This window comes from Tachypleus tridentatus, chromosome 13, assembly GCF_004210375.1.
Source record: "Tachypleus tridentatus isolate NWPU-2018 chromosome 13, ASM421037v1, whole genome shotgun sequence".
NCBI classification, from domain to species: domain Eukaryota; kingdom Metazoa; phylum Arthropoda; class Merostomata; order Xiphosura; family Limulidae; genus Tachypleus; species Tachypleus tridentatus.
Genome location: NC_134837.1, coordinates 251,626,187 through 251,653,581, shown reverse-complemented (window position 1 = coordinate 251,653,581; position 27,395 = coordinate 251,626,187). Strand labels below are relative to the sequence as shown.

The window sequence follows — 27,395 nt, the reverse complement described above, 5'->3', positions numbered from 1 at the left end:
ACATAAAAGAATCATCATTACAAGTTGCTTAATCAAAGGATCCTACCTATAAAGCAAATATTTTACTAAAAGTCAAATTTCATTGTGCAGTTATAATACAACATTAATGTAAAAAGGCAACTATTAACCTACACACAACTTGTATATTAAGTGACATGGAGTGTATTATATGAAATAATACAGACAGGAATTTACATATACATTGTGGTCTTTGTAGTATTCTATTCAAAGTGTTGAAAAAAGTCAGGTTATATATAACATTTATCTGTTTCCAACAAATTAATAAAGACACGTACACACTCTTGTAAAAATTTCTATAGTCTATGAATTATACTGAAAATCCAAGTTGGATCAACAGAAAGGTTTTACAAAGAGTGCATCTGAAATGCTTTTATTTTTTAATAACATTTAGCCCTTTTTTTTTGTTTACTCTTAAAAGATAAGCCATATTAAGTATTAATACACACACAGACACACACTACAGACTTTTACAAGTGATGATGTACTGTTTTGCAGGAAGTTTAATTTTAAGGACGCTATCATAAGATTATATATACACACGTATATCCAGATAGAGGAAAAAAAACTGATTTCAAATATAAACACAAATTCCTAGTACTCTTGGAAAATAAGCATTTCTTCTTCAAATAGTAAACTAAGATTAAAACTCACAGTCATATAAGGTGTGGGTGGACCCTGAGACAGGACTGGAGATTGAGTTGGTAGTTGTGTGGTTCCAGCAATCTGTGGATGCTGCTGAAGTTGCTTTTTCTGTTGTTTCACTTGATAATCTTGAAACAACACGTTATGTTTTCGGGAATGCTTCCTTGCCTATTGAATATAACTACAGTTACAACTAACACTAACAAACTTAAAATGCATTTGTATCGAAAAGTTACATTTTTATCTTACAAGAAAAAAGATTATGTTTGTACATATGTTTTTTGAACAATGGAACAGATCCAAAGAAATAAATATCCACAAGGTTTATAATTCAGGTTAATTATAATGTTAAGTCTTAATCAAATGCCCAACATAGCTTTTGTGATGCTTGTAATGATCAAACATCTAAACCCACTAAAAGAACAAAAGCTCAGTATATAACACAGATTGTCAATCTTTTATTTTTTATTTGTTGCCATTGTTGTGAAGCAAAGGATTAAATGGTGGCCTACATCAAGAAAAAAATGACCTCTACATACACTGACCTCTTAACACTCCTACGAAAAGTGGGGCCTAAGAGGCCCCAGAGCAACTTGAAAGGTTATTAATATCAGGCTAATAAATTTGTATTTAAATGAAATTGCCATTTCATTTGATGAAATGAATCAACTAGGCCCCACTTTTCGTAGGAGTGTTAATGTAAAACTACTGTGACAGGAAAGTTTGTGAGACTGAGTAGGTTGCTCAGAGTTTAGTGAGTCTAGAACAAAATGAGTGCATAGAAAATATCCTGTTATGCTCCTCAACAATGAAATGAGAATCTGTGATGATGAGAAAACCCACTTGTAGAGAAAATTATATATTTGGAAACAGCTGGTATGGGTAGAGAAAGCACTAGTAGAAGAGTGAAAAATGTTTCGACCTTCAGTCATTGTCAGGTTCACAAAGAAAGAAAGGGTTACTGACCAGTAGCTGACCACATGTTTGAAGGTGGTTGTTTAATTGAGTGTTTAGGGGGCATGCATAGATGTTGGATATATTTATTAATATAGGTATAAAGGTATTCCTTTGTAGTGGTTTATTTTGGGCTTGAGTTGTTGTACAAGTGAGGCTTCTTTAATTTTGTTTGTTTCTTTATTTAGTATTTGGGCATTTTCTATGGTTATGCTATGTTTATTTGATTTGCAGTGTTTGAAAATGTGTGAAGGTGACTTTTTGTGTTCTTTAAATCTGGTTTCCATTTTTCTACTTGTTTCTCCAATATAGAAGTCGTGGCAGTTATCACATTGTATTTTATAAATAATGTTGGTGTTGTGTTTGTCAGTGTAGTTTACATAGTATAGACCTCAGTTTTGTGCCTGGTTTTTGAATAAATTTGGTATTAACTGGAATGTCATATTTTGTTGCAACTTTTGTCAAATGTTGGTTATTTTTCTGCTGATGTCGGGAATATATGGCATGCAGCCGTATGTGGTTTCGTGATTTTTTTAAAATGTAGGGTATATTTACTTGTGTTAGTTGATTTTGCTTTTGTCTAGGTGTGTGTGTATAATTTTTTCTACGGTTTGTGGAGGAAACTTGTTGATGTTGATGAAGTATTGTTTTGTCTAATTTGTCATTAATTTTAGAATTTAAAGCATGTTTAGAAGACCTAGCCAGGATACTTGTGATACTTTCCACAGAAAACAAAAACAACACACAAGTTGAGACACAAGCAATTAACACAGCATTACATCCACCACTATACTGGTACAGATATGTGTGTTGAAGAAGCATTAGAGTTGTACTGTAGCAGCTGAAATATTTGGCAGTCAACAGGTTAAATATGTAGTTACTTGCTATACAAGCTGGTATAAATTGTAGTGCACCATTATACTGTAGAACAGTGTAGTGTAATACAATGTAATTTATTACTCTTGCATAGAAATGATATTATGGATTCCTCCAATACTGTAACTGTATTTTACCTTTTTGGATTTCTGTAACATGACATATTTTACAATTACTAAACACTTTATAATAATGTATAATAATTGTACAAAATCACACTGAAGTTGTTCAGTGTTACAAAAACAAGTCAATAATATGTTTAGAGTATATTTCCTCAGTGTGTGTGTGTGAAAATGGAAATAGATTTCTACAAATAAACTTTATCAAAGCTCTTCTGCAAATTCAAGTATCGTAATTCTTATATTTTATTTATTCCTAATTTCTAAAATAAAAAAATAAAAGTTTACGTCAAACATTTAATTGCAACAGGTTTCAGTTTGAAATAATGATATAAAGTACAAAGTTTAAATCAATTTTTTTTTTGAAGGGTAATACCATTTATCTTACTCAATTTTTCAGTGTTTGATCATCTCATCTATTCAGCTTCTTATTGTGTTTTTATGTACATGAACAACTTGCTAGCTATTTTGTTAATATTCTTATTTCACATAGTTGTCTATTTATAACTGGGAAACTAATATTAAGCCTGACACATACTCTTAGGATATGGGAAGATGGCATTCATATCTACCCCCCATGGGTGTGTTTATCCCTTTATTTCCTTTTTTCAGATCTACATGTTCTTTGAATTGAAACTTCCAATTATGAGTGGGGCATGGTGGCTGGCATCTCTATCTGATCCCCCTTGTCTTTCCTGTACACTGAATAGGTATGTCAGTTGATATCTATATTCTTAAAATTCTAATACATTTTATCAAGTCTGATCATAAATTTAGAAAATACTAGGCTACATTTTAGAATTATTATAAACACTGCTATCTTACTCAAACCTGTTCATCTTAAAAAGTACAGCAAAGATTTTATACTAACCCTATTTTGCTCTTAACAAACATGCATCGTTGGTAACGTAACCTTATAAAAGCTCAAACTTATCCATAATACTATGAGATATCCATCTATTACCTGTTACAATATTCCATCAGAAATTAAAGTATTATGTTTTAAAGGTATATAAATATGTTGTACCTGGTCTAGTTGTTTCTGGAGTTCTGCTTGCTCTTGGGTAATTCTATCCAGTTCAAATGCATCTTGTTCACCTAATTCCTGACCATTCTTTCGTAATGTACGTTGTTTTGCATTAAGAGATTTCTTAACTTTTCGTAGCTTTCCAACTTCTGTCTCAAGGTATTTTTGATTAGAACTTAACAGTTGTTGCTGCTGCAACAACCACTGTTCATAATTTGAATGTTGTTGTCCCTCTCGATCATTTGATGGTTCAGCTGGAGGAAGTGGTGGGGTTGGCAGTGAAGTAATTGTGTAGAATCCATGTGGATGAGGAGTAACACTGCTTCCTGCTGTATCATTAGATTTTTTTTTCTCAATCTGTAGTTATTTTATCCTTAAAACTAGTGTAAAATTAGTTCCTAATACCGGAAAAGAACAACTGAAATAACTAAAACAACAACTCTAGAATGGAATTTATCTTCCTTTTACTTTATGCATGCAAGGCTTTGAAGTCAGAATAGTAAATGAATAAATAATAATATCTCAATCATAAAATCCTAAAAGATATGCTGCGAGCTATGAAATATTATTAGTTATGTATACAAATGGAATAGATATATGAATGTTAATTAAAATATGATTAAATAATTACAGTTGCTTAATCCACTTACTAGTAAGTACACAATTGTCTTTCAGCTTTAAAACCATTTAACAGTTTTGTATCTTGGTGTTTAATTACACTTGTTGCTTTCTAACAAAATCAACACAAGAAATTTGCAATATAAAGACATACCTGGAGAAGTCTGCCTAGAAGTCGCATGCCTTACATGAGGTTCTCCCGGAGTCACATTTCCTCCCTGTGAACCCACTGAAGCAGAAACATTGGATACTTCTGAAAAATGTTTCTGATGTGGATTAGAGATTCTGAAACTGTTGATCCTGAAGATGACACAAGATCTTGATGACCTTTCCAATCTACCAGTTGTTGTGACTTATCTCTCTGTTTTTGTGCCTCATGGAAAAACTGTGATGATATTGGTCTTGAAAGTTTAAATTTATCTATAGAAGTGACTGTTGGTTGTGACAATTCTTGAGCAGATGGCATTGGACCAGGCCCTCCAAAAGAATCATCAGGAAAACATGAAAGCACATCAGCTTTTAACTGTTCAAAATCCACATCATTCAGAAGTGCATCAGGAGGAAGAGATACCAAACCATCTTGACTTTTACCATGTTGTTCCAGCTTTTCTTTCTGAACAAGTTCTTCCAAAAGGAGAGAATGGTTTTCGATCAATGAATGTTGGTCACTTTGACCAATTTCGCTCTTTTGTACAGGTGATTCTGAAGTTCTAGGAATTACAGTAACAACCTGGCCTGGTCTTTGTAAAAAATGCCTATGTTGTGAAGAAGAAGCAGGTGAAGGTTGAGATGAATGAGTGTTGTCAATAGGGTATGATAGAGAAGAAGGCACATTTGGAATGTACTGAGCAGAATGAGATAAGAGCACTTTATTCGGAAGTTGTGTAACCCCTACACTTCCTTGACTACTAGAAACAGGTATAGATATGGATGACTGACTTACAGTCAAAACTTGAGACACTGGTTTGACTTCAGCATTTCCTTGTTGTGCCTGAATTACAGGTGAACCAGATTTTATAAGCAACTGGTAAACAGATTCTGCTGATGGCACTCTAACACCTTCTGACAAAAGCTGCTTTTCTTCTGCAGATTTCTGACTACTATCAATAACTTTAGAAAGATGAGACACTAACTCAGAATCTGAGGCCTCAGATTTCGTACTGCTTGAAAAACCCACAAGTACACCTTCCTTTGTATCTTTCACTCTTTCTAAACTGCTATACTTACTGAATTTAGCCTGAAAATTATCTGAGCCAAGCCTACTAACTGGTGCATCTTGAAAGGATTTCTCATTACTTTCAACATTTGTTTTATCTCCTGCTTGAAATGAAATACACTGATCTTTGTCTATGCTATTTCTACATGCCCCATTACCCATGTCAGTTTTACATTTCATATCATCTTTATCGTCCAGATCAAGGTGTTCATCCAAAATGTTATTCTTCTCTCCATCTTCAAAAAGCCCTTTGTCAACAAGTTCTGGATCAGCATATTCCAAAATATTAAAATCATTCCCAAGACCTGTAATAAAAGCAACTGAAGCTTAAATTAAATGTAAAAGCCACTTTTACATGTAGTAAATTATTCATTGCATCTAAAAACTTAACACATCTTAGGAAATAAAATAATTAGAATGACAATAAGCTTTTGTTGTTCATAGGGCTTATTTATCTAGGCATAAAGAATATTTGTAACTTTAGATGATATTTACAACACAGGAATGCTCTTACAATTCTGTTGTATAATACTCTGATAACTAAAAACAAAAATGAATGTCACAAACACAGTCAGAGAATGCTTTGCTGGTTATGCCCTCTTCCACTTTACAAAGTTAATATGCACACTGTGCCTTTTATTTTGTATCCATTTTGTTAAATATAGAATTGTAAAGCCTAAAAATGTTCTGCTACTCAGCATGCAAAGCAGAATGAGAACAGTGTGATGCAATTGATGCAAGTGTTCAATATTTTAGCAACTAGAAGAACACATTCCCGATGTATTTTGGATATTCTGTTAAAAAAAACAAAATTATAGACAATAAACTGTCAAAAAGACTCGACAGTATCTTTTAAAAACATAATTTTGTTTATTTGTTGTTAAGCAAAAAACTACACAAAGGACTGTCTGTACCCATGTTGGGTATTAAAACATGAGTTTTGAAACTATATGTGATATGACTTCATTATTTTGAGAATGAGACTTACAGCTTACATTGTTACTGCTGCATATTGTAAAATCACAGCTGCCTTGTTTGTATGTATAATCCGTACTGCATTTTCTCTTTTGTTCTATATTTCACTATTAGTTTAGGCTTTACTGATACTTCCAAAGAAATTGACAAGGCAATATGCTGGGAAAATAAATACACACACAGTTTTTCTAAAAATAAGTCATACAAGTTATTCCAACAATGTTTATAACTCTTCAATGTGCATTAAGTTTCCTGAAATCTAAAACAATAAATTTCATCACATTTTCAACTAATGAGTAGTTATATACTATAACTATAACCCTGACCAAAATTTTAAATAAACTGTTAACTACTGTTATCAAACTGCCAATGAAAAATCTCCATGTGATTTAGTATTGTTCTTTCATCATACAACAGCAATATTAACAAAGGAACAGTGTCTTTGTAAAATACAGTTGTAAGAGAGAAAATAGGTTATGAATAGTTTAATGCAGTCAATGATACATTATGCAAAAGTAATATCAATCATTATAAGTAGTTTTATTTTAGAACAATACCTTATGATTGTTCAGTACAAGTTCCTTATGAGTCCAGATTCTGAAACTAAGGAGGTAGGAATATACTTAGTGTTGTAATATGGTCAAAAGTGGGAAATCTAAGCCTAAAACTTTATAATTTCTTCAACACTTGACTATACTGCCTAACTTATAAAAAGAACTTGTAGCAAGACTCAACAACCTTTACAGAAGTCATACACTCATGAAGTTATGAGTAGGTGTTAATACACCTTGAATATCAAAAGTTAAAAATGTGAATACCAATGTACGAACCAGTATATATGTTTCTTAAATTAAATTAAACTGGCCAGTCACTTTATTCTCCAAATAATGTTAGTCTGATATGACAGAACAAAACACATTGTATATAACTTTGGATAAAGAAGACGAGGACTGAGGGTCATCAATATAACTAATTCTGGAGAATCAAGAACAAAATCACAATGTTAATATGATATTACTCTTACCTAACAATTCATCATCATCATCATCAAGCTCGTCACCAAGTTCACATTCAGCCTCATGACTCACAGTCTGTTCATTTACAACATTCACTAAATCTTCTGGAGTTGTCCTTCTCTGAGGAGTCTCTTCAAAATTAGGTGTTTCTAACAAACTAGATTCAGACTTGCTCTCTAATGTAGAAGTATGACCTGGATGAGCAAAAAGAGCTTTGTTTATGTTAACATCTGAAGCCACGCTCTGTCTCATGATTATATGTGCTTGGAGGCTTTGTGGATGCTGATGCAGGCCTCTCACTGACTGACTGATAGCAGAAGCAGCTGGCCGAGTAATGTGAGACATTATGCCACAGGTAGTCAAAGGTTGGGTGAAACTGCAATTTGAGGAGATAACAAATTGGTTCAAAGCCTGAGAAACTGAAACAGTCTGGCGAGTCAATTCTGAAGATGCAACTGGGAAACAGTGGCGAACAGAAGGGTTAACACCCTCTTTCCTAGCATGAGACAATACTGAAAGTATAACAGTTGGCTTATGGTGCTCAGGTATTTGAGAAAGTGAACTGCACACTACTGGCTGAGCAGAACTACCAAGTAGATCTCCTGGAAGTACAAGTTCAGTTAAAGATTATATTATCATTAATTACAAAAATCTTCTATAAATTCTGTATCATTTACTAAATGGAAAACATTTTCCAAACTACTTTCCTGGAATATGATACTTGATTATGAAACATATCACATCCAAACTCATGATAGTGTGATTGTTTTAACCATTACTGAATTGTGTGTGTGAAATCGACAGTTACAACTTTTTTGTTGTTGGGTGGGGTTGGACGTGATGTTCAAGTAAACTATTAAACTGCACACAACAAAAATGTCTAATGATATATTTAACTTCTATACAAATAAAAATTATTATATATGATTATATTTCATGCCCTTACAAATATTTAGCTCTCTAAACCTTAGAAAGATTATTTTCAAATGCTGTTATAGAAAAAGTAAAAATACTTCCATCTTGGATTTTCATTATCAGTGAGTGTCATAAAACATGTAAAGGTATCTCAGTTTTTGTTTACGTGAAAGTAAAAATTTTGTTTTCATTCTAATAATGCCATGCACAATTTAGGGATATCTACTTATGAATACTGATATACAAAATGAAGAAAACCTTAAAAAATGTATAAAAGAATTAGTAAAATAAAAATTCTTTACATCACTGGTCTGAAAGTTCAATATTACACATCCATCAAGTTTTGTTTCATATTCATTAACATATTTATCTTTTGGTATATTTTTAATTTACTGCATACTGGAACAATCATATAACCTGCATAAAAATACATAAATTCACAAGAAAAAGATATTTATCCACACGACATACTGAATGTCTTGTTTTACATAAATGCAGTGATCTTGATTTTTGTTATTTCAACACTTTTCAAAACTACATACAAACTTACTTGTGGGTTCATTACTTTCTTGGTTAGAGGGTCTTTTAATAACACATCAACCACACAAACATATGTTAAAAAATAACTAATCAACCTAATTCCATTAATTATTATTTGAGTCTCCTAAGTATTTTGCAAAGAAAATGAATAATTTCACCTAAAGTTTTTGATCAGTTAATTACATCAAGTGTTGAAACAGTCAAAAACCATAAAATTACCCAACATGTTGCAACGTATGGACTACACCAATAACAAATAGTATAATAAACAAGTTTGTAACATGAGGGTTAATAATATATTTAACTACAAACATACACATATTTTAGAAAGACCTCATCAAAAAGCATGAACATTTTAAAATGGCACTTGACTACATAATGCATAACATATATATCTCTTAAAGGAATCTCAGCAAAAATATATATTTATAAAAAAAGAGCATCTTAAACTTTAATGTGACTGAAAGCAACTAAATTTTAACAGGCATAGTTAAGTGAAACCTCACCAAAGATCATTATTTCTTTTTTCATAAATTATAAACATTATTACTTTATGGTATATTCTTACCAGTCATATGCTGGTTTTGTGGCAATGGAGAATGTTGCTTCTGAGGCTGTAAATCACAAAGTTCGTTGACATTCTCTCCAAAACCTGTGGACATGCGTGGATGAGGACCTGCTATTCTTACTTGTCCAGGAGCCAGTGACTGACCTCTCAACTGATGTTGTGGAAGCAAAACCATTTGTAGCCGTGAGTTGAACTGTCCCCCCAAACTTACAAGTTTGCGGCCAAACATTGGAGTTGTATGACCAAAAGGCTGACCAGGACTAGTAGGGAAACCTAGAATACAAGCAAAATAGCCTATGTATATGCTTTACAATTATAATAATTCTGTACCTCAAAAAAATATTTTATTAAACTGTGAATCAAGTGTAAAATAATAGTTCTTTAGAAAGTTAGTTCAAGAAATACATTACTTTTTTTTTAATTTCAACCAAAGCTACTCAAGGGCTATCTGTGCTAGCTGTCCCTAATTTAGCAGTGCAAGACTAGAGGGAGGGCATATGGTCATCACCATCCACTGCCAACTCTTGTGCTACTCTTTTACCAATGAATAGTGGGATTGACCATCACAGTATAACACCCCCATAACTGAAAGGACAAGCATGTTTGGTGCGACAAGAATTCAAACCTGTGACCCTCAGATTATGAAAATTAGACTTTTAGAAAAAACCTTTTAGGAACTAAGGTCGAGATTTAGTAACTTACAAATTTTTTCTCTAAAAATTTATTTTATCACCTTCACATTTTTCTACTTATGGATTTAATTAATAATTTTATTTAAAGTTTATTTAAGTATTCTGTAATAAATATAAGAATGTATTAAATAAACATAAAGATACAAAAATTAAAGAAATTTCACTAACAAAATTCCTGATAATATTTTTAACTGGGAATATTTAACAACTTGGCACTACTTTATGCAGATGAATAACTTACTGTATATGAAGACTTGCTTATAGAGTATGAAAATTGACAGCTACAGTAAACTTAATAGTTAGTGGCTGAAAGTTATACTAGTTATTTTAGATAACTGGTTCTGACCTTTCACACTAGTATAATTCATTTATTGGGCTACCATTTAGTGCCTTTTTACCATAATGGGAGCTGGTATGCTACCTTTAAGAGGTAAGCTTATTTAACTTACTTAATCCCAAATGGTGATACCTTATTTTTACTTTTTCTAAATATGTTTTCTTCTTTTTCTTTACTTTGGAGAGTAGTTAACTTTCCACAACTGTCTGCAGGTAGTGAAGGGTGATATAAATATGGGATGTTGTGAGCTCTCCTAATTTCTATTATATTATTTTAATATCTTTTACCACTTCTTTACTTTATTTCTTTATGTGAGACTGAGGAATGGAGGTTAAGACTGATAGACAGTGGGTCCTACTTCTGCTGTCACCTCCAAAATCTAGGGTACATTTTATATCACACACTATAGCCTGTACCCTGGGATCTATTCAGTTGATGCAGCTTCATTTTTTTGTTTTGGCTTGTTTATAGTTATGACAAACTATATATACAGACACACACATACACAAACATTTCAGTCACTGCACAAAAACATTGGAAAATTATATGACTGCTTTATCAATCGTGATAATCAGTTCAACTCACGAGTGAAAACCAGTTTTCCTTTTATCGATCCACAACATACATATTAGACAAAATTTAAAAAAAATAATAAAACTTACTACACAAAAACATTTACACAAATCCAAGCATTACAGCACAATGATTCTTAAAAACCTAAAATTTCCTACATTAATGAATGATACAAAGAAATTTCTTAAAACAAGTGTGGCCTGAAGTCACAATAAAAGTGTAACAAACAGATGCTTGTCTACATCATTACTAGATCAACTCCATTATTGGAATGCATGCAAAGTAATTCCGTCAATTACTAATACTTACAAATACATTTAATTTTTTGGATCTTACTAAGAACTAAAACCATTGTAATTTTAATGTCCATAACTTAATTCTCAATTGTAGTTATGTTTAACTACAACAGTTTTAGCTTTAACACAATGCATTAAAATTCTATATGAAGGCTCCAAATGATTAAACATAAGAAAAGCAAAAAATAAAAATGAAAAAACTTAGGAGTGTTGTGAGAAGGCTCTAAACATGCAGAATCAGTGAAATTTTGAAACAAAAGTCTTAATATCTAAGAAGCCATTTAAAAGTCTTAGTTTAGATTTAAGTAATTTTCTATTTTAAAGCCCATATTAGGTTAAAAATATCTTTGAACAAATTGATTTCTTAACCAATCTAAATAAGCATCTACTTTAGATTTTGGTAAATATTTTTTACTTTATCATTCCACACAGGTATTGCGAGTTTGAGTGATTTTCTGAATTGTCTTCATGAATGTTTGTTTTGGAATCTGTGTTCATAACTACTTAAGTTGTATCTGCTTATAACTGTCCCTAATTTCAAAAATATATACAAGAGAGGAGGCTCCCACTACTGCTAGTACTGAATGAAAGGCCACTTGAACAGTAATTTATGGGGGACAAAAGAGAGACAGACCTGGAATACCACTATTCACACCTCTACATTTTAATTCAAAATAGATAAATCATGAGGAACATACAAAAAAGAAAGAAAAACCTACAGTTTTTACATGATTTTATACATATATTTTAGGCCTATTGTTTCTGATGCTTTACCAGCTTCAAATATTTTAGTTTACAACTTTGCCAGGAAAAGTTTAGTATATTGAATTAAATGCAATTTTATTTCATGAGTGAAATTTAATTAGAACAAGGAATTATATTTTTTAGTTAAACAACATATTCTGTCTGAAGAGTTCAATTCCTCACTTTTTCTGAATATGTACCTACAAAGTTACATGATTTATTTGCAACTCGGAGTTTTAAATAAGAAAACTATATTTTTACACCAACTGTGTCATAATGTACAACTGGAATTATATTTATAAGACTAATAACAGTTTGAAACAAGAATATGACAGTATGATGGCAATGTACAGGTCTTACAAATATCAAACACATCACGAATGTTGTGTTCACACACAAAAACACCCATGAAAAAAATCCAAGAAACTATTACTATTTGAAAAATGAATATTGAGAACAGTTTCATATATTCATTTCAAAATTAAAATTGTATTATATTAGGAAGTGTCCCAGGAAACATGGGTATCTGTTAATACTAGGCATCACATAATGTTATACGCATGAAATTAAATACCTTTGGATCCTTGAAAACATTTGGAATTTTGGTTTTAAAGTCATAAAGGTTAAGTTCAATAAAACTTAACATGTCCTTGAAAACTTTTTAATATTTAGTATTTTGTATAAAAATAAAGGAGCAAAAAATATTTTTCTCGGATATGAAAAAGTAAGTAAAACGAATGAACCCTCAATAGTACAACTTCCATCTCTTTTTCTTTTTTAATAATCATGTTGAGTATCATTCTATACTGTACTGTATACTCTTGAAAAAGGTATTTATATTGAAAATCAAAATCTTCATATTAGATCCAGATCATACACTAATTAAAAAAACAGTGAAAGATGAATATTAAATTTAACCTAGGAACTGTTAGGCCTAAGGTTGTATCCCTTGAGATGAAATAAAAAAAGACTTTCATAAGATAACAGCATTCATAAACTTAACAAGGTAATGATATATTAGATTATGTAGTGTGTTTGGAGAAGCTTTCCATACATGATTTACGAAAGCTTCACTTCAACAAGGACTGCTTCAACTAACTTTTTTTTTTAAACAAAATGATTTTGGAGATTCTAATTTCAAACATATTTAATGTATAGATAGTTCTGCATTTCTATCAGTACACATGATATGTTATACCTTAAAAAAAAGTGTAGTCCTATTTATAAATTAAAATGCTATACTTACAAGAAAATAAATTTGTGATGTTGCTCAAAAAATATAAGTGGGCTTTTTACCTAAAAATATATATAGTATCAATGAAAATATAAACTTACGGGGTCTCATTCCAGGGGGTAAAGGATGCCTAAAGTTTCCTTCCATCCCAGTTACTCTGGAAGTACCTATCACAGTATCTGAATTTAAAAAAAAAAATCAGATATTTCAAAAAATAAATATAGTGTAGCACTGTTTAGAATGTAATTCTTCTTACTTATTAAATAATTACATGAAGAAGTTTAGCTATCTCATACATTATGCTATTTAAACAAACACTTTAAACAAAATATAAATTTTAGGTCATCCCTTAATGGTATGATTCAAACAGCTCAAGAAAAATCTCTGACTTAAAGAGGGCAGCAGTGCAGTATTAAGGCATTTAACTTTTCTCTCTAACTATTAATTTGATTTGTTCAGAAATTAAATGTGGGTGGAGTTCTCAGTAGCCATCTTTAAATGAAAATCTGGTACATTGTGACAAATAAAAGTGAGTTCTTGGTCAAACCACACAAGGACATCTCCGTAATTGGTTAATCAAAAATCACTTTCACTTATTAGTGTAATATTAGTAATTTTGCAAATAAGATTTCCTTATCTAAGGATATGCAAGTACCAATGGTCCATTTCACAAACCAAAGGAAAAAGGTCTCCAGTTTGTGCAATATGGTTGGCTATTACTCAACTTGCAGTGGTGAGTATAAAGGTAAGGAGGTGCTTCCCATGCAGAGAAAACAAGTTCTCCCAAGCACATTCTGTAACACATACATTGATTATTTATATTTACTACTTCAATGTATTTTATAGAAACTGCAGAATACATCGTAACATGATGTTCATATTTTCATGCTTTACTGCAAAATGGAACAATATGAGTACAATTTGTTACCTATTCACTAATAAGTAACATTATACGTTTATTTACTCTCTAACAACCATTTTCAGGGTGTGACCATTCATTAATTGATTTTGCAGTTTTGCAATTGAACAGTTCAGTTAGGGGTGTTTGATCTTTCTTTTATTCTCAACATTCAATGTTTTTGAAAATACTGCCATAAAAATAATACATGTAAGCTATGTGAAACATACTGATCTTCATAACTGATCAGTTTGAAATGTATTATGTATTGTACAGAGGTTAGAACAGCTAGTGTGTTTATAGCTACCAGTATCATCTCTTCCCAATCTTTCTTGTGACATCAAAACTGTAGAATGCCCTAAGCAGAACACTGTACATTCCTCATTAAAGTTGTAAACAATGTTCATATATGTTTTACTATACACTGCTAAACTGTATTTTGTATTATTGGAGTTCAGTTATGTAATTATTCACATGTACTGAAAAATAATTCTGTGTAGAAATAATGTGGAGTTCATCTTGAGAACCAGAAAATTCTGAACATAGTTGTGTTGGAAACATAAAGGAAGAGGAAAGTTATTGTTGTTACCAATCTGTTAATTCTAATGTTGCTGACAAATATAATGGCAACTGTCCAATAAATAAAGAACAGAACTGTATGGTAGTAGATACAAGGTACTCTGAAAACTGCAGAACATAAATTTATACATTTACTAAAATACTAAAAGCTTATATTTTTTATTTATGTTAAAGCCATTTTTCTACTATTATAAATTTCATTAAACATCTGATTACAGCAAGTGGTTAGGTTACTATGACATTTTCTTCATTGTAGTGTAGCTTAACTGAGAACATCATAATGACAACAAATCAGCTGTGTATATTCACCAATACTGTTATTTTAGGTTTAATGAGAAATATAATTTTTATTGATGAAACTTTGAGAATGGATAGCAACTGCCATAGAGACACAAGCATAGAGGACGATGTTTCAACAGTCTTCCCCCTTTCGTCTTCAAGTCAGTGTGTGTGTGCAGGTGTTGTCGGCCTTTTATAGTGTCCATTCTACAAAGTTTCATCATGAATACTTTGCCTAAACAATCTATTAAAGAATGATTTTTATTACACTTGCAATATTTGTCATTTTAGAATAATTTCATTTTTTATCACCAGTCGCTAAGTCCTTCACTATTACATACATTGAGGCGTAGATAAACTTTTTTAAACCAAAACTTGTACACTATTTTCATGTCAGAATGAGAAATATGAAGTTTCCAGAGACAGAAAGTTTCAGTTATTAATTTGGTTCAATTGTATTTACTAACAAAACATGCCTGTACCTTTTACTGAGTTATAGAGCAAAAACATTTAATAATTATGTTAATAAGATTGTCATGTAATATCTGTTATTTGGTGACAATTTGTAAAATTACAATCACAATGTTGACAGTTTATAATGTGGTAGTCATCCTTACTTTGATATATTTCTATTAAACATATAAGGGTTATTGACAGTTATCTATGTACAATAGCAGACCATTACCAGATCCATGATTCTTTATAAAAATTTTACACAAATATCAGTTCATTTGCCAATGAAACATTATATTCCAAAAATTATCTTCAAAACAAGATATTCTGCAAAACGAAAAGTAACATCAGTTTTATTGCACTAAAATCATAGATTAGTCAGAGAGAAGCTGTATATCAAATGTCATGATCATACATTAAGTCATTTAGAAATGACAACAGAACTACAACCATGATGTTTACAAAGTTCAGAAGGCCTTCAAGACACTTGAATTGTAACTGTGTACATAAAATAATTATCTTGCTTTAAGGTATTTAATGATCTTGCAAGGTATATAAAGGTATACTATATGTAGTACTTAATACCATTTTGCTTAACAGATTAAATTAAAATTTAATTTTATATTGTGATGAGGAGTTGTACTCTTAAATTATGGGAAAAAAACGTATATTTTGACTAAACTCACTATACATTCCTTGTTGTATGTGTGAATTAACAGCATCTTGTCCACCTAATTTCTGAACATTACTCATCTTTAGAGTAGTTGATTGGCTGGAAGTCACTAAGGTTCCAGTAGCTAACAATCAAAAAGAAAGAAAAAAAAAGAGATCCATCTTTATTGACTAATTTCATGAAAGAGATTCATTAATAATGGGATATCTTTGTAAAATCATTTAGATGGAAATTATTTACTCAATAGCTAAGAAAAAAAAAATCAAACAATTTTTAGTTATCCCCTAATAGCTATTCCTAATGAATATTAACATGAAACTGCAACCTCAATTTTCCCAAAGTGCAATGAACATATTAGGATTATGACCTATTTCTTACCAGAAGACCAGGACTGAATAGGTATCTGTTGTTGAATAAACTGATGTCTTTGAAGCAGATCTCTCAGCTGCTGACTTGGCATCTGGGGAGTTTCTTCTGTCAAACCAACAGGAACTGCTAGATTCTGTTCAGGATGAGAAACAGCAGGTTCTCCTACAAGGTGTGAAACAACAGTGGTGGTTGTTCCTGAAATACATGAAGGATGAGGTGTTCTTGAATGTCTTGCATAAGGGTCATTCATCGTGTGAGTTGCGTCAGCTGGTCGAGGGGTTAATACAGGCTGAGAATAAGGATCAGCTGAAGAAAAAGAGGGAGGCTGAGAATAAGGCAACTCTGAAACATGCCTAGAAGTTGGAGTCCCACTTGATGAGGATAAGTTGTTGGGCACGAACTGTTGAGAATGAGAATCTGGTAGAACTTTGGTGCAAGGATCCACAGAATTAAGAGTGACTGACGACAGGCCAGATCTGAGGCTAGTGTCTGGATTAGATGTGGAAGACTGGTGCAGAAAGGTTTCTTGTGGCATAAAAGTATGAAGAGTAGAAGATGGCTGGCTATAAGAATCTGTGCTAGGTATTGAAAGAGAGGCATGCCCAGATGTTCGATTCTGTTTACTTGGCGACATGGTTGATAACACAGCTCTTGGTTGTGCCACAGATTGTTGAGATATGAAGCTTGGACACTGACTAACTAGGAAGTAACTAGTAGAAACAGGTTGTGTTGTGGATGGTGGTTGTGAGTTAATATCTTCTGGAGACAGATGATTAACCTCTGTAGGTCTCACTCTTGACACTTGGATTAATGGATTGGATGAAGATGCTACCTCAGACTGCCCTGGAGATCTTTGTGCATGAGATGGGGATGGCAGGCTCTACAAATTACAACAGCACACAAGTTAATTAAAAATTGTAAGAAACATTACAAAACACAGTAGAAAATATCTCTATACAAATTATATCACAATGAAGATAATACATCTTACTTAAAGACTGAAAGATATTGAATCTTTTGAAATCATACCTGAGAAGGTGATATTTGGTCATGAGATGGCAATGTTTGTCCAATCATTGTAGCTTGAATAAAGTCAGGGTCACTAAAAACTGTAAAAGGAGGTGTAGGTATACAAGATGATGTCCCAGTTTTTATTAAGTCTGGTATCAAGGGTGCTGACATCATGGGTGAAGTTATCCTTACTGGAGTTCTTGCAGGAGAAGTTGATGCTGACGGAGCTGAAACAAGAAAAATGTTTTTAGCAAATTATCCTGTCAAAACCTAATATTCATGGAAATGTGTTTTACTTATTCTGTGAAATTACCACAATGTTATTTTACATATGGTAAGACTTTCTTTTAAAATAAAAAATGTTATTCTATACCCTAGCATAAATTTATAAATTTTTTGCTGAGATCAACTAAGAGTGCACCACATGGTAGAAAACATTTTTTAATGTTGTCTTGAAAGCTGGGAAATAAAAATCATCAATGCTGCCTGTTTCTCAAGGCCATTGGGTATATAACATCACTACAAAGCTTTGCAAAATTTTTCAGAATTTTTTTGCAGCTCGGTGAAAATATGCCAACCCATTTAGGTCAAATTACAAAAGATTTAATCAAACTTGGAAACTGAATGTGTGTGTGTGTATATTCAACCAAAGGTTAAGGTATTTCTGTTGACAATACCATAAGATGGTCCAATGACTCCCACTGACTCATGTAACAACAAATAACAGCATTAAGGAGATAGAAGGAAAACAAAACATTAAAATAAACTATATGTGAAAATGTAAAGGTTTTCAATTAAGAACATAGACAAAAGATCAATTGCCAAAAAAAAAAAAAAAGAAGAAGAAGAAGAGGTGTGTACACACACACATTTTTTCAGTTTCAATTTTAAACACTTCATCTCATCACACACTAATGAATCTGGAAATCAATTACTGGGGTCCACCATTCTGCAGCACTTCATACAAATCTATATGTTTCTTCATTATTCAAAAAAACTAAAAATTGGAGCACTGCTAATTTTAAACAAAATATTTCAGTATATTTAATTCCTAAAAATTTAAATGGCAAAAATAATTTACATTCACAACTTAACCCTTTCACTGTGGCTGGGATGTACATTTCCTCCCACAATGCAACTAGGACAAATTTTTCTCATCGTCATTCAAAATTATTGCACCTCATGTGTGGGAGTAAAATGACTTGGAAAGTATTCACTGACATTCCACTAAATTTTGATAAATGATTTTCTTCAATGTTTTCCACTCAACACTTCAGTAACCAACAAGATGCCTGATGTACAACAACTGCATGCCAACCATGCCTTCATCACCAGATTGGTGATTAGAAACCCTAATTACTATGTGAATATGCTTCATGTACTAGACTCAGGTGGCTTAGAGGATAGTTAAAGTGAATCAAGTAGAATGTGTTATGATGAAGAGAAAATGAGACAAGAAGATGCTAGCTTTGCATAACAGTGATAATAATCATGATGAACCTGGCCGACTCCAGAAAAAGAAGGTGTAAACAGTATCAACAATGGGAAACATTTGTTCTAGTCACAGTGCGAGAGGGTGGGAGCACTGAGAAATGTATGTACGAGCTGCAGTGAATGGGTTAACCAATGTGTTGTAAACTTGTACAGATAATTATGTAGAACTCAATGAATGGGTTAACCAATGTGTTGTAAACTTGTACTCATTCTTACACATTTCACCCTAGGTTAGTGTGGCTTAGTTTCACTCAGATAATTATGTAGAACTCAATGAATGGGTTAACCAATGTGTTGTAAACTTGTATTCATTCTTACACATCTCACCCTAAGTTAGTGTGGCTTAGTTTCACTCAGATAATTATGTAGAACTCAATGAATGGGTTAACCAATGTGTTGTAAACTTGTACTCATTCTTACACAACTCACCCTAGGTTAGTGTGGCTTAGTTTCACTCAGATAATTATGTAGAACTCAATGGTTCATACACCAAATTCCCGTTTTCCACATCTGTTAAAATTTGTATTAAACCATTTCTATATATTTACAAGTGACAAAGATTTAGGATTTCTTGTATCTTTGCTACAGCTGAACTTAACACCAAAACTTTTCTGAACTGAAGGGGTGTCATGTATATCACTGAACTATTTTTTTCTTCTATTTCCACAACAGAAATACTTAACCAAATTGCATGAAAATTTGTGAAAACTATCTAAATAGTATCTATTTTCTGCTTTAAAAAAATGCATATATTAAACCTGATTTAATACTTTTTCCACAAAATTAGGTTAGGAAATTTTAAGAATTTTGTATTAAAAATTTAAATTTTGTTTCAACTGTTTTCCCAGTTTTCCTCTAATAAAAGGTCAAACTTTCAAAAGTGCTTGGGTTATATATATATAGATCTGTACTTTTGTGTGTTGAGCTAATGTTTTGAACCTATGTCTTTTTCTATCACCATGTATTACTGATTAGAATGTTACATACAATATACCCAGTCAATTCAAATCTTATACATAACTTTGCCAACTGAAGCTCTCACTACTTGCAGCTGTAAATCACATAAAGCATGGCAAAACTGACAAAGATTTATTAGTGTCCAATGAGCTCACCTTTCAAAACAATGTAACCATTATTTTTGTAATATTATTTTTGACAACAGCATTTTTTTTATCAAGATTAATGGCATACTTTGTTTTCAATAAATAAATTCTTTTATTTCTACATGATGTTTGAATACAATAAACTTACCAAAATATTCAATCTAAAATAGACTTGTATCATTCAAATTGCTACAATACTTGCTGAGCTTCCCTGAGGTCTTGTTACAAAAAAACATCATTGTAGCATTCAAACAAAAACAGTATGACAAAAAAAAAATATGAAAAGAAAGTAAAATAAAATTCCCAGATCTCTGATCAGTTTTTAAGTATTATAGATTTCAAATTAAGATCCTTTCTTCAACCCCATGGGAGTTTTGGATTGATATGTTGACAAACTAGTTACTACTAAAATTATATCTGATATACTGATAATGATTTCTATACTTTCATTTCCTAGCTGTTGGCTGTAGTGGTTTCCGAAGCTGAGCTACACTAGTAATTTCTCATACCAAGTACTGCAATACATGGTTGTAGTAACAAAAAAACTGACACAGAAAACTTGAAAAGCAAGACATGGATCATTACATTTCGAAGAAGAGATAGCTTATTAGTAAACATAATTCTATTATTCATAATATCCAGAAAAAAAATTGTCTATAAATATCAAAAATGCATTGTTAACAGGCCTTTTCAGAGCTGCAAGGAAATGAAAAGATAAATTTTTAAACAAATTGTGTAACATTAAATAAAAGTTATTTAATAATAACAACAAGATATTTTTTGGTAAAAGACTGTTGATGCAATTGGAATTATATATTTTTTATATATGTTTAAAAATTTTGAAATACAAGTCTGTACTCAAAACAAATGTAAACACTAGCTATGGTATTCACATCAGTAGAAGAACCGATTATAATGCATTCCATGTATACTAATATTTGATATTGACTTCTATACTGAAGCAAAAAAGCATTAAAAGCACATGTGAGCACGTGTACACAAACTGTCATTGTACCTGCACTGAGCCTTATGTCTTCAAATAATTGGTAGAAGTAACTTTAAGATACACTTTCAATGTACATAAAAAGCTCTTGTTGCTGCTTCACGAGAAAAAACATTTTAGCAGCATTATTTATTGTTTCTTCTTTTTTGACATAAATAAGAACAAGCCTACTATTATACCTGGGACTCGAGTTTAAGTCCCATCCACATACAGATAGCCATTTTCAATATATGGTTAATTACTCCTTTCCTGATGTAGTTAGTACATCTTTTTTGTTGTTAAGTTATTAGATGGTGCTTTTAAGAGCAGATAAAATGAACTGTAGTTTTCAATGTTTTCTACTACTAATTTTTGAAACGAGGCTCGTGACAAAGGATAGTTTAATAATGGTTACCCTGCTCCTTCTGTTCTTGTGACATCTCCAACTGTTGTGGGGCCTGAATCTCTTGCTCTCTTTCTTTCATTTCTTTGTTTTTACGACTTCCTCTGGCAGAATCCTGTGTTAAAAATTAAAACATTTGAGCCACAAAACATGTTAACAGAAATAACAATTATTTTTTTTTATATCTTTAGCCTTATGTGAACCAAACATTTTATTCATACAAATTTATATTTGTCAGTTATTGTCATTTTCTCTCTTTACATTTTTGCATGGTTTAAAATGTACTTGTAAAATGTTTATCCAATATTTCAACATTACAGTCTAACTCCTTGCACTCTTTACTATTTTTCTGCATTGAATTGGTCAATATATAATGTTTAATACTTGTTTTATGAATATATGGCAGCACTAAAATAAAGCTTTCATGGTTTTGATTCCATGATACATCAGCACTTTAATCAAGTGTTTGATTCTAGGTGGATCTAGAATGTTATTAATTAAAAACCAAAAGAAAAAAATACAAACAAATAATGAATGACAGAAGAGCTAAGCAGAAAACTTAAGAGTTTGTATGAAAAAGTAATGCATTACAGAAGAAATACTTTATCACCAACTGTTTATCTCCTTGTCATCCATGGAATGGTTTCTTCCATTACTATAGCAATCTTTTAACCACAACAAACCTTGCATAAGGCACATAAATAGCACATGATACTTCTTGCACACACACACACACACACACACATATATATGCACATACAGAAATACAAGTGGAGATTATGCAGTGTTAAATTTAGGAATATATGGGGGGAGTTCCCTCATATGGAATCAAGTATTTTATTTATAGTATTTTTATTTTTTCACATTGGAAATTTAATTTCAAGTTCTGCATCCACAGTCACAGGCATTAATAAAAGCAGCAGATGTATATATTAACTTCTACAAATTTCCTATTCAATATAGTGCAAAATGGGAGCTTAGCATATTCACTGATGAGGACATACATGTGCACATTTAGCATTCCTTTGGATGCACATGTGCATCGTAAACAGTAGAATGTGAAGATTAATTCTTGATGATGAGAAACCCACTTGAAATAAAAATGTATCTCAGAATGGCTGGTATGGATATTAACACTTTTATTGATAAGGAGAGGACAATGTTTTGACCTTCGTAGGTCAGGTTAAGAAGGTGACCTAGGAAGGTCGAAACGTTGTTCTCTCCTTATCAATAAAAGTGTTAATACCCATACCAGCCATTCTGAGATACAATGTAAATATTACATTTTAAATTTGTTATTATTGCTATTGTTTAAATTGAAAACACAATAACACTGCACCAAAACTCTTGTCAGAACTTGCCTAAGATGATGTCTAACACTGCACCGGTTATGAATATCATTTTACATTAAAAACTGCATGACTGGTCTTCAGTCAGCAGTGTTAAATTAAAAATCATAAATTTGTTATTACCTACAAGAAGAGCAGTCATTTTTCTCATTGTTCTGTAAAACTGGTTTCTAAACAATAAAGATTCTTTGTGTACCAGATTATTCAATATAAAAGATCTATAATCTTACTGACTAACATAAACACATGTAGTTTTATTATTATTTCTAATATTTAAACTATCCACTTCTTGAAGCTATTAGTTACAGACTTATGTATTTTTACTGTTAAATACTTCCTTTGATGTCAGTTTGAAATACGGTACATGTTCTCTTAAATTAACTTTTCCCTTGTCATTGCTTATCATACTTGTATATCTTTCTTGAATCAGTAATACAGATGTTGCAAAATACATTTAATGAAAGAGAGGCTTTTTTCAGTCTATTTTTCTTAAATTCTTACATCTCATACAGCAAAAAACAAACACAAACAATGACCAAGTTTTATGGCAAAATAGAATTTAAAAAAGTAGTTTCAACAGCTTTTAAACACACACACACACAAATCTTTTACATGTTTTGATTTTTAACCTAACTGTGAGAAAAATGTGTGGCTATGACAATTAATTATTCAAGGCCCTGATTATTTTACATTTGCAGGTATGGAAATAAAATATTTTTCAAATTTAAAATCTGAAGAGAAGATAAAAAATAATATTCTTCTAATTACCGATTGTATCATACACTATTTTTATCTCTGTATTATACCCATCTTAATAACTTAGGAGGCCCTGAAGTTGGGTTCTTTCACAACCATACTTGTTGTACTTTTTAATTTTTATTGATAGCTAAAAATATAAGAGTAAAAAACTGGCTAAACACGCACATTGTCAGTCTCTTTGTGATCATTTAAAATGCTGTAAAGTAATTATAGTGATATATACTAGATGCAGCCACTACAATATTTATCAAGTTTACAACAGAAAACATCTTAATAAATGCATTCTTGTCCAGTCCACAGTCAGCCCACATTTTCTGTTCCATGTTCAATACAGAAATCATTTTTTTGCCAATAGTTATGTCAAATATTGCTAAAAACCATACTATATAAAAATAAAAGACTTACTGCCTGCCTTTTCTGTATTCTATTTGCTGCCCTGTTTTCTTTCGCTTGTTGCTGAAAATGTTACACATTTTGTAATTGTCAAACACAAACACCAATGTTAAAGCTTTAAAATAACACTACAATCATAAAGATGCTTCTAAACAAATTAAACACACGTAGATTTTTAGAACATGAAATTTTCATCTATCCAAGAAGTCTTTTTTATGCCCATATTATTATACAGAAAAAAAACACACAAACATTATGCAATAATTCATTTTTTCAATAAATATACCAAATAAAAACCAGTATTGTTATTGTACTACAAGTCATTACTCAAATGGTCAATTTAAGCACATGTGACACAAATAGTACAACTACCAGGTCTTACCACAAACAATTGACGTTTCTCAGATGGCAGACTTCTCCAAATTTTGGCAATTTGTTTTGCTCTGTCAGGCCAGTCTACAGTTTCAAAACAAGGATGCACTTATTTTTATAACTAAACATAAACAAATTTTATACATCACCAACCACTGCATGTCTGTTAAAATGTGCAGTAAGTCACATAAGTAGTTTATTATAACACATCAGTCTCAGCATTACAGCTTTTTTATCTTGAAGGAATAGTATCTATATAAAACCTCTTTAAAGTTTGACAGAAATACAATTATGAACATACTTTTACACTGTTGAAAATATGATTCAATGAATGTAATATTTTTATTCATGGTAACAGTAAATTCTATTATTAAAATATTAAAAATTAAGAACTATCAAATGCTGAAAAATATTTCTTTCAGTAGTATATAAAACTTAATAACAGCATTACATCAGAAGACTAACAACCAAATTCCTAGTTTCCAGCAAAGAAAACAGAGACATTTATCTTACTGAACTCTATAATAGTACTGTACACTTGAATAAGATCACCTGTTACCCTTCATTTCTCAAAGAGAAAATAATTTACTAGGTCTTAGTCACTTTTGCATCTTTTTATTTCTTAAATAAAGAGACAAACACTATACAGTAATCTGAGTGAGTCCTAATTAGTGATTTGTACAAAAACTAATAATTCTCTTTTTACACACATATATCTTGAAACCGAAGCTACGTTCTGTTGCTTAAGCAACATATCCACCACTGTGGAAAAGATTTTTTCTTGAGCACACTATTAAGAGGGTTTTTGCATCTATATTTGATATGATCAAAACTACAATAAACTCAAAGACATTAACTTGCACATCCAGTAATTAAAGGTTATCTGTTAGCTACAGCTAGAAATACCTAAGTTTACTGCCATCAGCAAACTATAATAATTACACTCCTATTATTAGCATAATACCAAAATCAAGGGCCGCAACACAAAACCCTGAAGCACACCACTAGTAAAACGAGCTCTATTTTGACCAAACACCAAAAATACCAACCTTTACCTTCCTACCATCTATTCGAGATTTTCTTAGCTAATCTTTTATGTGGCATACCATGAAAAGTTTTTTTGGAAAATCTAAATACACGAGTTTCATTATCCAGATCACTAGTAATATCCTTGAAAAAAGAATAGAACAGTAAGGAAAAATTTCTTTTGTTGTATCTATACTGGCTTTCACTTATGATTTCATATTTCACTAATAGATTTTATTTCTTTTATCAGACTCTTTGCACTTTTTCCCATGATAGAAGTATAACTGACTGGCCTATAATTTCAAAGGCCAATCTCTCATTATATACCCAGACCCATTTACAAATAGCTGTAATATTAGTAACTCTTCCAATCATTAGACATCTACCTAGTGTCCATTTGAAACCAAAACAGAAACAACCCATAAAAATGACATGGTTTGCACATTTTCTGATAATATTTGTTTATCCATCTTACAGGTTCTGTTAGAGCAACATGTATTTTCAAAATGCAAGAAAATGGGAGAAGAAACGAGGAAAAAAAAATCAGATTGTTTCAATTCTATTGTCTTGGTTTACTCACAGGAAAATAAAATTAGTACCTTTCTAGAATTATTATTATTTGTAAAAAATGCTTGAAAATTAAAAACATTTATATACTAGCAATGAAATTTCAATTACTGTTATTCAAGATTTTTTTTATGAATGTTATTTATATTTTTTATTAGACCGTACTTAAATAGTTGATGAGACTACTGTGCCCATTTAAAATACAAGATTAATATTTAAAAACTTTTCTTGTCATAATTTGAAAAAAAAAAGTATGATTTTGATGGACTGAGAATATTTACGTGCTATTAACTTTCAAAGCTCAACTTCCTAGCCAATTAAGTTGAGCTTTTAAAGCCATGAGTGTAAACATAGGGAAATGAATCAAGTTATACTTAAAACATCAATGAGCTAGTAATTGATAAAACCATAATAATTTAAATATATGTTTATTATCATGCTGTTAAACTTTAAGATATTAAACAGATTCTGTCACATAACACAATTTTGTAATTTTTCATTAATCCTAGATTTAATAATCAGTGATGTCGAAACCCACTTGTTGAGAAATTTATATGCAAAACGGCTTGTTTGGGTTGAGAAATATTTTACATAGAAGAGCGAACAACGTTTCGACCTTCTTCGGTCATCGTTAGGTTCACAAAGGGTATGCTGGTTCAGACATAATGGTAACAGTTAAGTACAAATGTGAACCTGACGATGACCGAAGAAGGTCGAAACGTTGTTCGCTCTTCTATGTAAAATATTTTCTCAACCCAAACGAGCCGTTTTTGCATATAAAAATCCTAGGATTTGTTATTTAAACAAAGAAACAAACTAACTAGTTTGAGTTGCTTCTTAACTAATTTTACTGTCACATTTTTTTTTTTCCATACTGTTTACTATACGTGTTAAAAATATTTTTTGTTGTCATTAAGAATTAGCAAAATATTTCTCTAACAAAGTTTTTTTGATAACCACCAATCACAAAAGAATCTTTAAAGATTAATTTTAACAACAATATTCATAAAGGCACAATGAGATTTTGTTCAACTACCGATACACAATTTACTTACTAGGATATTCAATTTTAAGTTGAGGCATATTGATGTTTGTATACAAGATTGATGATATGGTAGCTTTGTCACCCAGAGCTTCATCAGATTCCCATTTCAATACATTTTTGTGAATGTGAATGCTAATCTGTGGTGGAGTTTTAAGCTGTTCTCTTTCTGGCCAAGGACTAGATGGGGCTGACAACTGGGAGCTAGTTATTAGATAGGCAACACAATGTAATTTAGACTGTTTTACTATTATTTCATGTTCATGTAATAATTACGTCA

The 27,395-nt window shown here is 31.4% G+C and overlaps 1 protein-coding gene across 1 annotated transcript in view; it reads right to left on the bottom strand.

Moving 5' to 3' along the window:
• LOC143240057 (histone-lysine N-methyltransferase 2C-like) overlaps positions 1-27,395 on the bottom strand; it is a 154,217-nt gene that overhangs the window by 44,775 nt on the left and 82,047 nt on the right. The window contains 14 exon segments of the mRNA XM_076481885.1: positions 673-831; positions 3,640-3,968; positions 4,412-4,577; positions 4,580-5,778; positions 7,473-8,066; positions 9,488-9,760; positions 13,465-13,542; positions 16,259-16,369; positions 16,624-17,494; positions 17,644-17,852; positions 21,620-21,722; positions 24,121-24,171; positions 24,491-24,564; positions 27,129-27,319. Of these exon segments, the coding sequence (XP_076338000.1) occupies positions 673-831; positions 3,640-3,968; positions 4,412-4,577; positions 4,580-5,778; positions 7,473-8,066; positions 9,488-9,760; positions 13,465-13,542; positions 16,259-16,369; positions 16,624-17,494; positions 17,644-17,852; positions 21,620-21,722; positions 24,121-24,171; positions 24,491-24,564; positions 27,129-27,319 (4,408 nt within the window).